Below are 15,821 nucleotides of genomic sequence, written 5' to 3' on the forward strand. Positions count from 1 at the left end.
AGTACCGTTGATAGGCAAAGACACCCTTGGGTACTGTCTGCATTCCAATTCATCCCAAAGGTGTTCAGTGGGGTTGAGGTCAGGTCTCTGTGCAGGACAATCAAGTTTTTGCACTCCAACCTTGTGAAACCATGTCTTCATGGATCTTGTTATGTGCACAGGGGCATTGTCATGCTGGAACAAGTCTGAGCACCTTAATTGGAGTGAAAGGAAATTGTATTGTTATTATATACATAGACGTTCTTTAGAGTTGTGCTTCAAACTTTTTTGAAGCCATTTGGGGAAGAAACACACATGGGTGTGAGTTTCAGGTGTCCTCAACCCTTTGGCTATATGTACTATACAGTATATGTTGTATGTTAAATACATTTTCATGATTTGTACAATTTACTTGATGAATGCAACACTTTCATGTTCCCTGTAATAGGCACAGGACGTAAAATATATTAGTATGTGTTTAGTTCCACTTAAATGATCTCATCGTTCATTGCTCTCCTTTTGCAAGAAACCTTCAGTACTGCATCAGCTGTCATGTCGGTTAATCCTGATTCTCTCAATAACCAAAAAATGTAATTTAAAAAGAAACCAAAAGGCATCTTTATTTGACATCTGCTACGTTTAATATTTACGAATCAGAGTAAAGCTTTGACAAAACATGTGGAACTGTTATTAAAGCCTCTACAGAAGATATTCCTTTAGTGCTACAGTTTAGGTATGAGTGGTTATTCTGAAAATAGCTGAGAATGTTTCAGTGGCAAGTTTTAAAGTTCCAGAAAAAAAAATTAACATGTTGATGTTTGTTCTTCAAGTATGGAATGTATTTTGTCCAATCTGAGACGTCATTACCACTGTCATGGCATTCAATTAGAACCACAGGAGCATGGCAAAGTCTTGAGAAATGCTGAGACGTTACCTTAAATCTGTTACTGAAAAAGCTTTCCCAGAAGGTAACTACCTGCAATATTAGCTCTTCTCAGTTCTTCTGGAAAGTGGTTAAAGACTAAACATGACCTGTCCTGACAGCTGTGTTAATAAAATTAGGCTTCTTTGATCTTTGGATCTTTATAATGGATCTTCACACAGTACTGTATGTATGATGGACATACTGTATAATGATTAGTAATCTGTATTTATTTAATGTGAACACACAGTGTGAGAAAAGGGAATATTTAAACATTACAAGCCCTCCGGTAGTGAATTGTAAAAAGTATTGTAGGATGCTATTATCAACTTACGCTAGATTTAATACATCTAGTAGCCTTAATACTTGATGTCTGAGACACAGTGAAATTAACATGAGATTTATTTTAATTCTCTTTTAATTCTAATTTATTTTAGGAAACATGACCGATTTAGATTTCTCCAACATTCTCTGCTATTAAAATGTTTTAAACCCATCTTTTAAACGCTTTTCCCGAGATGTTTTGTAATCAGAAACAGGTTATTTATTTTTTAATTTTTTTTCTTTTTTTCTCCAAATCTTGTGTTTCATAAAAACATAAGCATAAAATGCTACACTATAGACCGTAAATCTTTTGACAGTGATGTTAATGCACCATCGTGAGGGTTGATTCACCACTAGATGTCACAAAAAACCCCACCAACAGTCTGACTTCATATAAGCCTTTAAGTATTGTAGCACAATAATGTTACTTATATTACTGTTATTATTGTAAGTCAACTAACTAGCTACTGTAATAGTCTTGCTTTCATTCAAGGGGTAATAACAGATACAGCTGTGATTCCAGATGTGACTAAAAATTCCTTCAGGTTAGCAAAAGCCTTTGAGATCTGTGAAGTAAAACAACAAACAAACAAACAAAAAGACATTCAATTCTAATTTATCTTCGGTGTGACACTTCTGATATTCCCACCACAAGCCTAGTTTTCAAACGTTTGCAATTTCACTAAGAATAGCTGGCTTTCTTTATCTTTAGCACAGGTATTGTGATGTAAAAGTGAAGTGTTCCACATGAAGTTCTCATATTGATAATTAGGTATTGATACTTGACAAGCAAGCACAACTAGTTGGCCAGGTTTTGCTTTGCCCACACATGCCATATACTGTAATAGAGCATGACATCAATGTACCAGCATTTTAGTTACACGTTATCTAAACATTAACAGCATAATCGTTATGCTAATATTGTAGACCTAGCGCAAATGAAATAAAGTTATAAGCACTAACCAAAACAAATGTCAGCTGGTTACTGTAATTAAAACTGATCCATCTTGTTCTAACAGAAACACAACAGAACAACAACTTGTTCTAACAAGTATTTTGTTTACTCCAAAAAAAGTGTTGGCTTTTCTCTCTTGCTGCTGTTTAGCTCTAGGTGGCAGAAACCCACAACACGTTCAATTCTAACATGTGAGAATATTAGCAAGACTTAAACTGAATTACTATAATATAACCCAGACATTAAATGCACAGATTCTGATTGGTCAGAAGGTGTTTGGATTTTATATAGTCTTACAATAATGTCAGCAGTTTCTATAGAAACAGCTAACTCGGTTGTATAGCGAACAATCTGCATAATCTAATAATAACTATATGTTTTTATATAGCAAATGAAAAAGAATAATTAATTCAATGAAGCTTTTTATAAGGCTACATTTATTTAACATTTATTAACCTAATAATTTCTCTCCTCTCTCCTCTTTCCTCATGTCTTCTCAGGAGTTTTTCCTTGCCGCCATCACCTCCGGCTTGCTCATTAGAGATAGGGATTGATATATTGTATCTTAAATTTTAAGTTAGCATTTTAAAATTAATTTTAAACTTTAATTATATTCATTTATATATAATTCATTTTATATATATTCATTTATTTATTTCATTCTTCTTTTTCTTCTTCTTCTTCTTCTTCTTCTTCTTCTTCTTCTTCTTCTTATTATTATTATTATTATTATTATTATTATTATTATTATATTTATTTATTTTAGTCATTTATAAGTTTTCTGCTATTGCAGTCTTTAAGACAGAGGTGTGTACAGTATATGCTTTGTAGTCTTTTTGTCTTTGTTAACTTGTGGAATGAGTAAGAACAATTTCTAGCTGCTATTATATAAGTGATAACAGAACATAACCTTCACTGATAACAGTAGTAACAGTAGCTGTGCTTTGTGTGAGGCTGCTTTATCTAGCATCAATTTGCATATTAATTATGCAGCTGTCATTCTGCATGTCCACAGTGATGCTAACTATAATCTACTGACCGAATGATTCATATGGGAAGCAAGGGGAAGTCGATGAGTTCAAGTTAAAATCAATAGAGGGCAGACTTTGTGTCTGTGAGGATCTGTGCTGATGCAGAGTTATGTTCTGCTGCCACCTGCTGGCCAAAATTGAATTACACGCGCGCGCACACACACACACACACACACACACACACACACACACACACACACACACACACACACACACACACACACACACACACACACACACACACACACACACGCACACAGCCAGGGAAGTGTTACAGAAAAACATCAGCCACAAAATAGACCACTGCAGAAAAATTAGGCTGAGTTTACTTAGGTTAAATTTGATAAATCACCTGACATGACCATCACTGATAAACTGCATGAATGTATTGTTCTTATGATCATTTGTGGTGTTTGGTTTTAACGAGTTCTCACTAAAACAGCAAATAATCTAATGCCGATGCCAAAAATTACACATTTATGACACATATCTTTGATACTTTTTTATCATTAAACAATGGAAGGAATTTAGTTTTGCTGCCTCGTTTATAACTAGCATATAAGACGGTAACTTCCCTCGTAGTCTACTAGGTTATTGATCTGAATTCCATAGCACTTTCTAAGAAAGATCTGATTCATAAATGTATCTTTGTTGGAAGACATATTGACATCTTATGTCTTTTATGCATCACAGAATCCCTGACCTCTAAATCTCTCATGAGACCAATTCTGTAGTTCAGGTTATTGATTAAAATCAGGGAGGAGGCTTGTGTGTTTCATCACGCTGAAAGAAAAATGAAAGCATTTAAATGGGCAAAGATTGGTACTTATTGATTTCTTGTGTAGAGGCCATTACCTGTCCTCCTTGTTTGCATCTTAATAATGGACAATGTATAGTTTATACTGTTCAATACAAATACACCTAATATATCAGTAGTGATGGGAATTTGAAGGAAGAATTGAACGATTGAAAGGATAAGCCTCTAAAATTATGACTACATTTAACTACATGGAAATGAAAGAATATAAAAATAAATATGAACTAAAATCACACCCAAATTCTATATTTCCTTGAAACATAATGATTTAAAATGAGCAACAAACCAAGAATCAAAAGGAGAGTCAGTTGATGATTTTGGTAAGAGTTTATTTTCATCTCTCTATAAGACAAATACAAGGGTGGTTGTATGTGCCATGTGTCTGAATCCCCACTGAATCCCCACTACTAGCTTCATAAGCAATTCACTTATGATGAATTTAAATCTTGTTCTAACAGTATGTAGGTCTAAATATCCTCACAGTTTTGGGGATTTCCAAATTGAACTGGGAAATTCTAAATCATTTTTTCTTATTTGGATATTTGTGATAAAACAAATAAAAAAACTGCACAGACACAAGGTTACTCTAAAGAAGTGAAGCAGAACCTCACAGTGAACTCATCTTAACTGATAGTATCATTTGCATGGAAAACATCTGTCAAGTCCCATTGTACTACTCCGTGCGTTAGGATTTTCTCACACATTCACGTGGCTTTGTGCATGCGAAACAGTGGCAGTCGTAATCAAAGTCCCTGGCAGTTCAACTCACTCCTTAAGTGCTCTTAGTTTCTCATTGGCTCATTCACAGTGGTGAAACGACATAAAAGTGCAAAAGAACTTCATTTGGCAGGCTGATGGGCAAAGAGACTAAAAGCTCTGAAAAGGAAAATGACTTCAGTGCAATTCAGCCAAAGTCTGGACAAATGTGACACAGACATTTTTATCACATGAATGACTAAGGAGGCACCTCTGAAAAGTGGCCTTCCCTCATCACTTGTTCTGAGCTATGAATTATTTCAAAGCAAATTAGCGATTATAGCTCCTGCAGCGACAGCTTCAAATGGAAAAGCTGACAAAGAGAATCACGGCAGCTCAGTTGTCAAACTGAAACTGATCTAAATTCAGTTTATTGTGCTAATGAGGCAGTATATGCTGACAGTATGATCACTTTTGAAACAGCTGTTGTTTAGATACATACAAGGCTCAAATTGTCTTTAAAGTTCACACCGGGCTATGAACAAACCGACAGGTGTGACCTATAGCATCCATGTCAAAATTTTTCTCATAAGTTGCCTATGTCAAAATCAGCATGATTGAATTAGTGGCCCTTTATGAAGCCATAAGCACTACACAAACACGCCCTAATCGCTAATTCTGACAACACTAAGCTGCATTGATAATAACAGTGCATACCTTAAGGCTCACTTTTATAGGCATAAGCATTAACCTATCTAGTATTTATGAAGTGCTTATAAAGGGTCTTCAAAAGGACATATTGTCTAAAGATGTACTTGGCAGTATACAACAGTGCAGATATCAATGGTGTTGGAGAGAAGAAGAAACTGGGTGCTGGGTGTTTGCAGGAAGCTGAAGGAGCAGCGCTTGGGTTACCCTGTATGAGTGTCACCAGGCTCACAGCGGCACAGAGGGGCACACGCCAGTCCACATCTGCCTCTGGCAGCACTCACAATCCCTGACTGCTCCTTTCACAAAACACCCTGTGTGTGCACATATGTGTGTGACACAACATTTTCTATATTTCAAGCTTGACATTTTACTAACCATGCACCTAATTTTATTTTTTTTTTTACTTCATATCGTATCACATTTAGATTCCTTACCATATCGTGTGTGTATATAGTATTTTTAGCTATGTGTGTAATATACATCACAAAATGATTCCTTGTAATCATTACTTGTTTTAAGGTTGTTTGTGTTTCATTTAACTAGGTGTATCTAGTCATAGTCGTGTCAGTGTTTTTGTGTTAGTGTGTGTTTCCACTATGCCAGTGTGTAGTCAAATTGGCCCTTCTCAAGGCCGTCGAGACCATCAGCCCAAGTGGAGGTGGGCATACTGCGGTAGGGGTCCAGTAGGATACGGAAGCAGCGCACAATCAGCATGCAGAGGAAGACGAAGAGGAAGATGACAAAGGCGAAGGTGGTCTTCTGCTCGAGTGTCATGGCTGTGCTGGGCATGGGGCCACCTGCCTGCACTGACGATGTAAACGACTCAGCCTCCATCAGCCACGAGAAGTGCAGAGGATCGTCCCACAGTAGCCCCTCACCACGCATCCTCACGGCCCGCATACGGCCCGGCTCCTCCACATGGACCTCATCTACACACACACACACACACAATGGTAACTCAGAGGAAACCTGTGTGCATCCAATAAGAACATGAGATACTTCACAAAGACATTAACTCGAGCTCAGGCTTGAACAAGGAATGCTGGAGTTGTGAGAATATAACACTGTGTCACGGTGCAATTATGGCATAAATTATGTCCGAATACTCACGCAACATTCTATCACAACTAATTTGTATAGACTATTTTCTTTATTGGCAGCAATAAAAGAACAATAATAACCTACAAAATGAAAATAAATATAAAATAAATAAGAGTATTATGTGTAAAATGCCACTACAGCAGTATCTGTGATAAGCAGCACTGTGATAACAATTAGCTCCCTCACCTAGGCTTGTCTAAATTCTGTCACAAGCACAGAGCCGAGAAATAAAAAAGACTCACTGCAGCATGTCATAAAACTCTCAGAAACTGTTCAGGAAACATTACTGCAGCTATCAAACTCCGTAGTGTATCCTGCTACCCAATCTGGGTTATCCCCCATGACTAAAGTTGTGCTATATTTTTTTTTTACATCTCATACTCTTCTCTGCATATCGTTCAGTTTTAAATAAAGGCATCACTCAGGCTGATGTTCGGTGTGATATTTCAGTGCCTTTCCACACCCTGCAGTCTGCTGCATGACGCATGGAGCTGACGGGGTCCTGCTTTCATCATGAAACATGACAGCTGAACTGACACTCCATCGATTTAGCAGTACAACATTTGATATTTGCAGAGCGGTAAGATAAGACTGCAAAATATGATAAAAACATGGATTTTAGACTTCTTCCAATGCTGTGAATAAAAGCAGCATGCTACTGATCTTTATGTCCTTATGTGTTCACGTGTGTGTACGTGTACAAATCCTCTGGGTCCGACATCACTGCAGCCAACAACCTTTAAAACCACATTACTCTTACTCATACACAGGTGGATCCACTCAATCATTACTCATCTGTTCTCTGACTGATATTTCCATGTGAATCTTGCATATCTTTATGATATTTTAGATAATTACGTACTTTTTGTGTTAATGGCTGCATATGTGACTTTACCGGTTCTCTTTATTTAATACGCCTTATATAATTAACTCATTAGTTTATTCCCAAACCTTTGTGTTGTGAGTTTGGGGTGTTTTTGTTGTGTACATACTAAATTATCCAGCACTCTAGGACTCCAGATCAGCACTTTGACACACTTGATTTAGTGGAGATTAATTGTCTTGGCTTATAATGTCATCAGTATGTCACTGTCTATCAATTTAAGTCTAAAATCAAGCTGCTCGTATTCAGAATGCTGGCCATTTTTTCATTAATAAGTGCCTAGTGTTGGGTAGAGTGGATAGCAAGGGCTATGATGAGAAAATCCTGGTGAATTTTCTCAAAGCAAATTCATTCATTCATTCATTCACTTTCTACCGCATATCCGAACTTCTCGGGTCACGGGGAGCCTGTGCTTATCTCAGGCGTCATCGGGCATCGAGGCAGGATACACCCTGGACGGAGTGCCAACCCATCGTAGGGCACACACACACTCTCGTTCACTCACGCAATCACACACTACTGACAATTTTCCAAAGATGCCAATCAACCTACCATGCATGTTTTTGGACCGGGGGAGGAAACCGGGGTACCCGGAAATTTATGTAGTTTATTTGTTTTTTAATCATTTTATTACATTTAAAGTGTTTTCCTGAGACACTACGCAAAGTCGGTATCAGTGTAAATATTCAGTGTAAATAAGTTGTAAATATTTATATTATGACTTCAAAATCATCTTATTATGTTAGTAAGTATTACGATATAAAACTCTCATAAAAACTCTTAACTACATGCTTTATCAGTGAAGCAGTATTTAAATCAAATACTTCATCATACAGTTACTTTGAGTCTTATCGGTATGCGTGTGCACGTATGCAAGAAGATATCCAGATGGTATTTAGCACCCCTGGTGATTAGTAGGGGTGAATTAAAGCTTTTGTTTAGTTATAGCACAAAACAAAAGGCTTTAACGATGACATTATTCAAATCCGTTTACATATTTGAATACTACTGTATATGACAAAATTCACATTTAAGCTGATTTAATTCAAATCTAAAAACATTAAATGCAGCGTTCATATTTCATCCTGATTTATAGCCAGACCTAAACATTTTATTTGACTAGACATGATACGAAGAGTACACCTCCATTATGATTAGGGGGTTGATGAATGGGAATATTTCATACAAAATAAACCTGAAATAGGATTTTTATACCTGCTCGTTCATGCAATTATCCGAACAGCCAATCATATGGGAATGTAGTAGCTTAGTATTTAAGGTGTTGGACTTCTGATTGGAAAGTTGTAAGCTCGATTCCCAGGTACGCCAAGCTGTCACTGCTGGGGCTCTGAGCAAGGCCCTCAACATCAATTGCTCAGTTGTATAAAATTAGATAAATTGTAAGAAGCTCTGGATAAGAGCGTCTGCCAAATGCTGCAAAAGTGCAAAAAATAAATATGGAAGAATTTAGACTGTATGATAGCAAGGTATAAAAACATGCAGATTCAGCTCTAGATATTAAGTTACTGTTCAAATCAATCTTCTAAAAATGTGATCTAGGGGTTTCAGTGTTCTTTATGCCAGACAGGCTGGTTTGAGTATTTCAGCAACTGCTACTCTACTGGAATCTTGGCACAACATAGAATCTACACAGAATGGTGCAAAAAAGGGGGGTAGTTCTGCAGGTGGAAACTCCTTATCAAAGAAGGAGACCAGAGGAGAACTCTCTGCTCCTTGTTGCATGAGTATACTGCATTATGTAGCCTGAATTCATTAGACTGTATATCTTGTGTCTTGTGATCTAGCATTCTCTAGTTCAAGCCTTTGCCTGACTCTGTTCTCATGGAGCTTATATTTGCCATTTCAGCAAGTGACAACAATAAATAACAACAAAAACTGTATTCATGGCATGTACCTTACAACCTCTGCTTCTTGATCTGTATGAAAAGACACAGATGGACAGATACAGAGAATCACAATGAAGGAATAGCAATCAAACACACAGAAAGCAAGTTGCCTTGTAAATTGTAGTGTGGTGTGTTAATGAATATAAAGATACAGCATTGAGGGAAGGCCTTGCGCTAGTGATGACCCTAAGCAAGAATTAACAGTGATGGCTGCATCTGCAGAGCTCTGAAGCTGTGCTGCTTAAACATTTACATATTCCCCAAATTATACACGGTCTTGTCTCATCCATGTAGATTTGTAGCTAAGAACGATTGTCATGTACTCATCCCAGGACTCACTCGCGTGTTCACACTGGACATCCTTTCAACAAATTTAGTACTGTTTGACTTATTAGTATACAGCTTTAGAAGATTAGTGATTTACAATCCTACAACCCAGAAAAGGATGGGTTTAATTTTTTCTTTTGAGATGTTATGAAGGAATTTTCAGTGCTTATCAACACAATTTCTGCACCTGTTGCACTACAGACAAGACATTTTTACATATTTCCCTTTATAGAGAAAAAGAATATAATCCAATTTACTCTAAGTGTTAAATGAATACATAAGTGCAGTTGTGGGACATTACTACTACTAAAGACATTACTTTAATGAGTTCTTCTGAAGTAAAAGGTATGAATGCACATACAACTAAAGAGTCAGAAGCGTGTATGTAACTCTAAATACTGCTAAAGGAAAAAATATTGTAATGTACGGATTTCTTAAGACCTTAGACATTGTATACTGAAGCTTTTTATTTAGTTGGTGGTCTGATTGAAAGAAAGAAAGAAAGAAAGAAAGAAAGAAAGAAAGAAAGAAAGAAAGAAAGAAAGAAAGAAAGAAAGAAAGAAAGAAAGAAAGAAAGAAAGAAAGAAAGAAAGAAAATACCTATGCCCTTAGAACCTGTTGTATCTGGTGTAATAGAAATTATGATATCTTCCTGTTTGTCCTTGGATACTAGGAAGCTCCTACAATTATTTTGTACAAAAGTGTATTAAATGTATATTCTCAAATGATTATACAGTATTTCTTTACATTTTTCAATTTTTGTCATAATTTCCATTACTACAGTGTAAGTATCTTATTTAATAATATCACATTTCTATGCTGGAAAAAAGAATGATTGGAACCCCTGAGTTATGGACAGACGTTAGTGTCGTACACTGTCCTTAATCTTCCACTCTGGAAACATTCATTAATTTAATTGATACATCAATTTGTACTATTACTCTTCGTTGCACTACAAGTAAAATGATAAATCATTCCTTTAATGCCATTACACTAATTCACTTTTTACCGTGTGCATGTTTGTTGTTTAATTCAGCAGCAAATGTGAGTCTTTTGTGTTACAGATTTTAATTTACAGTGCTCAAACTCAGGTATGGACAATGGTGATGATAAATGTCCATTTAGCACAGAAACTATGGGCAAAGTTGTAAATGAGAGCATGTTTCTTGACAAAACCATCCATTATTTCTTCTTAACAACTGAAGGGCAAAGATAACTGCTTATTACTTTTGAATTTTATTTCTCTCTTAAACTATGTCAGTGACCGATATTGCACAATCATTATCATTAGTGTCACAAATTGGAATTTGTAATCTGGAGGCAGGTTCTCACTATGCCTTTCTTTTGTCACCTCCATCTGTCTAGTTAGCGTTAAGCCGCACAGCATACCCGGTTCCATCCGGACACCCCACTTGAAGAATGGACCACTGAGGTGGGAGCAGTAGATATCTTTCATGGTCACCTTGAATCTAAGAGTTCTCTATAAAAAAGTCCACACTCTCACACACAACACAGAATACAGACCATTTACAGTATGTGTATGACATGGATTTTAGGCTGTAATGAAAATAAAGACAGCTGGGAGTCTTATGATAGTCTGCTAGGCAATATGTAGGACAGCTGGTAATTTAAATACACATCAAAGCAAATAAAATATTGAGTGTGTATGATTCAGATCTAAATTTGGTCTGTTCTTATCCTTGTTCTTGAGCTTTAGAAGAATGTCAGTGTTTTCTCAAACAGCACAGGTTATGTCGATCTGTCTGTATACTGTAGCTAAATATGCAGTATAATGGTGTCATTACAGGTATGAGACATTTTGGCAAAATCACTGGGTAATGTTACGTGACAGCAAAATCAGCTTAGTGTATCCAGCACATTAAAGATGATAAATTGCCATGAGTCTTCTTGTTTCAGAAAAAATGTCCGGGCATTGTCAGTGTCCAGAGTATAATATAATATAATATAATATAATATAATATAATATAATATAATATAATATAATATAATATAATAGAATAGAATAGAATAGAATAGAATAGAATAGAATATACAACACTTTTGTATTTTATGGTTGTATATGCAAAATATTCAAGAATAGTGTATACATTGTGATCCTGAAAGAAATTTAAAAAGTCTTGTTGTCAAAAGGACAAAATAATAAGTGAGAAAAAATCTATTTAAGTGATGCAATTTTGTAAAACCAAACATTATTTATTGTGTGTATCAGTAACCCACAAGGAGAGAGCAATATTTAGTGGATTCAAAAGGACTGGTAAGTGAGTGCAGAGCTTGCTGCATTGCGTGGGTGCTCACACATAATATGAAAGAAAGAGAGAGACAAATGAGTTGTCCAGCAGGTCGGTGCATTCGGGGCAGTGAGTAGGGGACATACTTAATTCTGATGCTTCATTATTGTATGGAATGGCAGAATAGAAGCTCATTACATGTGAAACTGACTGCCAACGTTATGCAAATTAGCGTGAGCTTGGATGTGTCACAAATTGGCAGAGGGTATAATTACATTGGCTTCGGTTTACCTAAAAACCTAGACAGGGAATGCAGACGTGCACACACAGTATTAGTACATGTTTTAATTACATCTGACAGTCTACCATAAAAAATAACAGTAGCGATATCATTTTCTGCTGATGTCTTATTTTTTAAATTTAAACCTCTGTACCATATTAGACTTTGTGAAATAATTGAGCATGTGAACGTCATAATTTCTGATAATAGCCTCCTTTCAGAATTTGACAATAATATGAGTGAATCATTAATAATAATCAAACAGTGAGCTGCAATTATACTTATTACTCAGTAATGATTGAAACTGAGACAACCAATAATCTTTTCTGAGTAGAAAACTTCACATGTTTAACAACCCACTGAAAAACATGGAGAAAAATAGGACTTTGCTATTGGCCACATTTCAAAATATCATATCTCTGTATGGACAGTGCCTCTAAGAGAAAACAATTGTGCTTTGAAAGCAGAATGTCAAGGTCAAAATGAGAGAAATTAAAAATAGTGGTTGTTTTGTTAACACTTACATTGCTTAAGGCCATGATTCCTTTCAAGAGCTGAAAGGCTAATATTTGGCATGCATATGTAACGGATAAGTGAATATAAATTATCTGTAATTATTATCTCTCATATGTAGTCCATGCTATCAGTAAATATTTTTGGAGATGATCTGCTATTCCAAATGTATATTTTTGTAGTAAAGACGATGCACATTAAGGGTGTTGTCGGCAATACTGCATGCAATAAACTGCTATTGCAGTGCTATATGAATTACGTGATATAATCCTGTTACTGCAAGAACCTCAAGATCAGGACATATTTGTGCTCGGGCAAAATAGCGGTGTTAAATAAAGACATAATGGAGAGTGTTGCATATGATCTTAATTTATACAATGCAGTCAACTGCACATATGTGCAATTTGTAGTTTCTGTCTTTCTTTTTTTTAAACACTGGTTAGTAAATCTTGGCTTACACTCAAATATTCCCTCATCACTAGTGTTTCTAAGAGTAGAAGTTAGTGTAGCATGTGATACACCACCTCTTTTTTCATGTAAAAGCTTCGAATGCTGAATGTGTTCACGTCCATAAATAGACATGTATGCAACAAATAGCATCACCTGCAGTGGCTGGAAACATTATTTTGTGTGAGATGATTTGCTCAGTTGTGACACAGGCAAAGGCAATATGCAGGAATGAATGAAAATAAATGATCAAACATGAAGTACCATTAATTCACCCAAAGTTGAGTAATGTGTTCTACCTGGTTGTGGGGAATAAGTGGTGGGTTAGTTTCACACTGGGTTTGGATAAACAAACAAACAAACAAACAAACAAACAAACAAACAAACAAACAAACAAATAATTATGCATGAACTGAGCTGCAGGTTTACGCCTTTAGACTGAACAAGAAGGCAAAGCTTCACTGCAGGAAAAGAGTCCAGAACGCATCCAGGATCCCAGGGTGTATCTTCTCTGATCGTCATATAACCTGTAGTGTGTTATTGCAGGCTGCTGCATTAGTGCACTAGTGAAAGTGCGTTATTAATCCAACAGTGCTGTTGTAAGGGTGAGCTCGTGCGCTAGCTCGTGCTGTTGTAAGGGTGAGCTCGTGCGCTATACTTTTTCCCCTGTCGCCATGGCAACATTATATAACGTAATCAAACCTGCAGCAGCAGTCGGTATGTTTATGGAGAGAACCATTAACGGCAGCATCACCCCAAAGCATTTATTCCCCTTCAGTGCATCTACTGCAGTAACCTTGCGCTTTCGTGCTCATGTTCACTCAACAAGTGTAAATAGCAGCCGGTCGGTACAGACGGAGCTGTCGCGTGCGCTGTCGGTAACGCGCGCTCGGTTATAGTCATAAACTGACCGCTACACAGGGTGTGAGAGAAAACGTCAGTGTTCGTACCTTTGTCTCCCCGCGGGAATGTGGGCTCCATTTCCAGAGTTACAGTGGAAACCGTGGGGTTTCGCCCATTCTACCGTCACCTCGCGCCCCCAGCTCCGCCGCACGGAGACGCAGAACCGAGCGAATGAAAGCGAGGCTTCACTAGGTAAATCTTGGCGTTAAGAAGAAACACACAAGCTTCTTGCTTTTTCCCGTGTGTTAAAACACGACGGCATAAAGCGTGCGCGCGAGTGTGTGTGTGTGTGTGTGTGTGTGTGTGTGTGTGTGCGCGCGCGCGCGCAGTCGCGCCTCCGCCGTGTGCGCGCGAGCTGCTGAATGAAGACTCGAGTGACGGCACCGGGATTTTCTGGAACTGGAAAAAAAAGGGAGGGTGGGGGTGCGGTGGGGGGTGCGGTGGGGGGTGCGGTGGGGTTACGGGTATCCCCGATTACGCGTCATTATACCTACACCGATAGGGCTAAAAGCTCATTTACCCACGATTTCAGCAACCCATTCAAGTAAAGCCATAAATACATACTACTACACTACATACCTACTACTTGTTGAAATATGATCGTGAAAAAAAAACATATTATTCCCAGTGAAATGGAGAATAAAGATATCACTCCATTGAAGGAAGTCCCTGAGAATTATACCCCAGATACTAAACCCATATACTGTACATCATGCTGCTAGTAATACATCTATGATGCGTTAGGACTGATTTGGATGGATTGCACTGTTTTTTATACATTTCTGCTCTCCTCTTGTAAATGTTTCTTCTGCGTTTCTCCTGTAAATCTCACATCCCCAAAACCTGCCACAATGTGTGTATGTGTTTGTGTGTGTGTGTTTGTGTGTATTTGTGTGTGTATGTGTTTGTGTGTTTGTGTGTGTATGTGTTTGTGTGTTTGTGTGTGTATGTGTTTGTGTGTGAGTGTGTGTGTGGTGTGTGTGTGTATTTGTGTGTATTTGTGCTTGTGTGTGTGTGTGTGTGTGTGTGTGTGTGTGTGTGTGTGTGTGTGTGTGTGTGTGTGAGTGTGTGTTTGTGTGTGAGTGAGTGTGTGTGGTGTGTGTGTGTGTGTTTGTGTGTGAGTGTGTTTGTGTGTGTGTTTGTGAGTGTGTTTGTGTGTATTTGTGTGTGTGTTTATGTGTATGTGTGTCTGTGAGTGTGTTTGTGTGTATTTGTGTGTGTATGTATTTGTGTGTGTTTGTGTGTGTGTGTTTGTGTGTATGTGTTTTTGTGTGTGAGTGTTTGTGTGTGTGTATGTGTGTGTTTGTGTGTGTTTGTGTTTGTGTGGATGTGTGTGTTTGTACATTTGTTTGTGTGTGTTTGTGTGTGTGTTTGTGTGTGTGTGAGTGAGTGAGTGTGTGTGTTTGTGTGTGTGTATGTGTGTGTTTGTGTGTGTGTGTGTGTGTGTGTGTGTGTTTGTAGGTATTTGTGTGTGTGTCTGTGTGTTTGTGTGTGTGAGTTTGTGAGTGTGTGTCTGTGTGTGTGTATGTGTGTGAGTGAGTGAGTGTGTGTCTGTGTGTGTATGTGTGAGTGAGTGTGTGTGTGTGTTAGTGAGTGAGTAGTGTGTGTGTGTGTGTGTGTGTGTGTGTGTGTGTGTGTGTGTGTGTGTGTGTGTGTGTGTGTGTGTGTGTGTGTGTGTGTGTATGTGTGAGTGAGTGAGTGTTTGTGTGTGAGTGAGTGAGTAGTGTGTGTGTGTGTGTGTGTAGTATTGTATCCTGGTACACTGGACTAGGTATC

At 37.5% G+C, this 15,821-nt stretch overlaps 1 protein-coding gene across 4 annotated transcripts; it reads right to left on the bottom strand.

Annotated features, from left to right (window-relative positions):
- Window positions 1–5,878: 5,878 nt before the first annotated feature.
- LOC113660263 (cortexin-3) lies at window positions 5,879–14,414 on the bottom strand. 4 transcript variants are annotated; one of them, XM_027173615.2, is made up of 3 exons: window positions 14,093–14,414; window positions 10,986–11,133; window positions 5,879–6,364 (listed from the first exon to the last, which is right to left on the bottom strand). In XM_027173615.2, the coding sequence occupies exons 2-3, from the start codon at window positions 11,107–11,109 to the stop codon at window positions 6,030–6,032; spliced, it is 459 nt and encodes a 152-aa protein (XP_027029416.1). In that variant the 5' UTR covers window positions 11,110–11,133; window positions 14,093–14,414; the 3' UTR covers window positions 5,879–6,029. The 4 variants fall into 4 exon arrangements, with proteins under 4 accessions (XP_027029416.1, XP_027029417.1, XP_027029415.1 ...); XM_027173616.2 differs by having other exon boundaries at window positions 11,043–11,152; XM_027173614.2 differs by having other exon boundaries at window positions 10,986–11,152.
- Between the last annotated feature and the right edge of the window lie 1,407 nt (window positions 14,415–15,821).

This window comes from Tachysurus fulvidraco, chromosome 20 (assembly GCF_022655615.1).
Source record: "Tachysurus fulvidraco isolate hzauxx_2018 chromosome 20, HZAU_PFXX_2.0, whole genome shotgun sequence".
NCBI classification, from domain to species: Eukaryota; Metazoa; Chordata; class Actinopteri; order Siluriformes; family Bagridae; genus Tachysurus; species Tachysurus fulvidraco.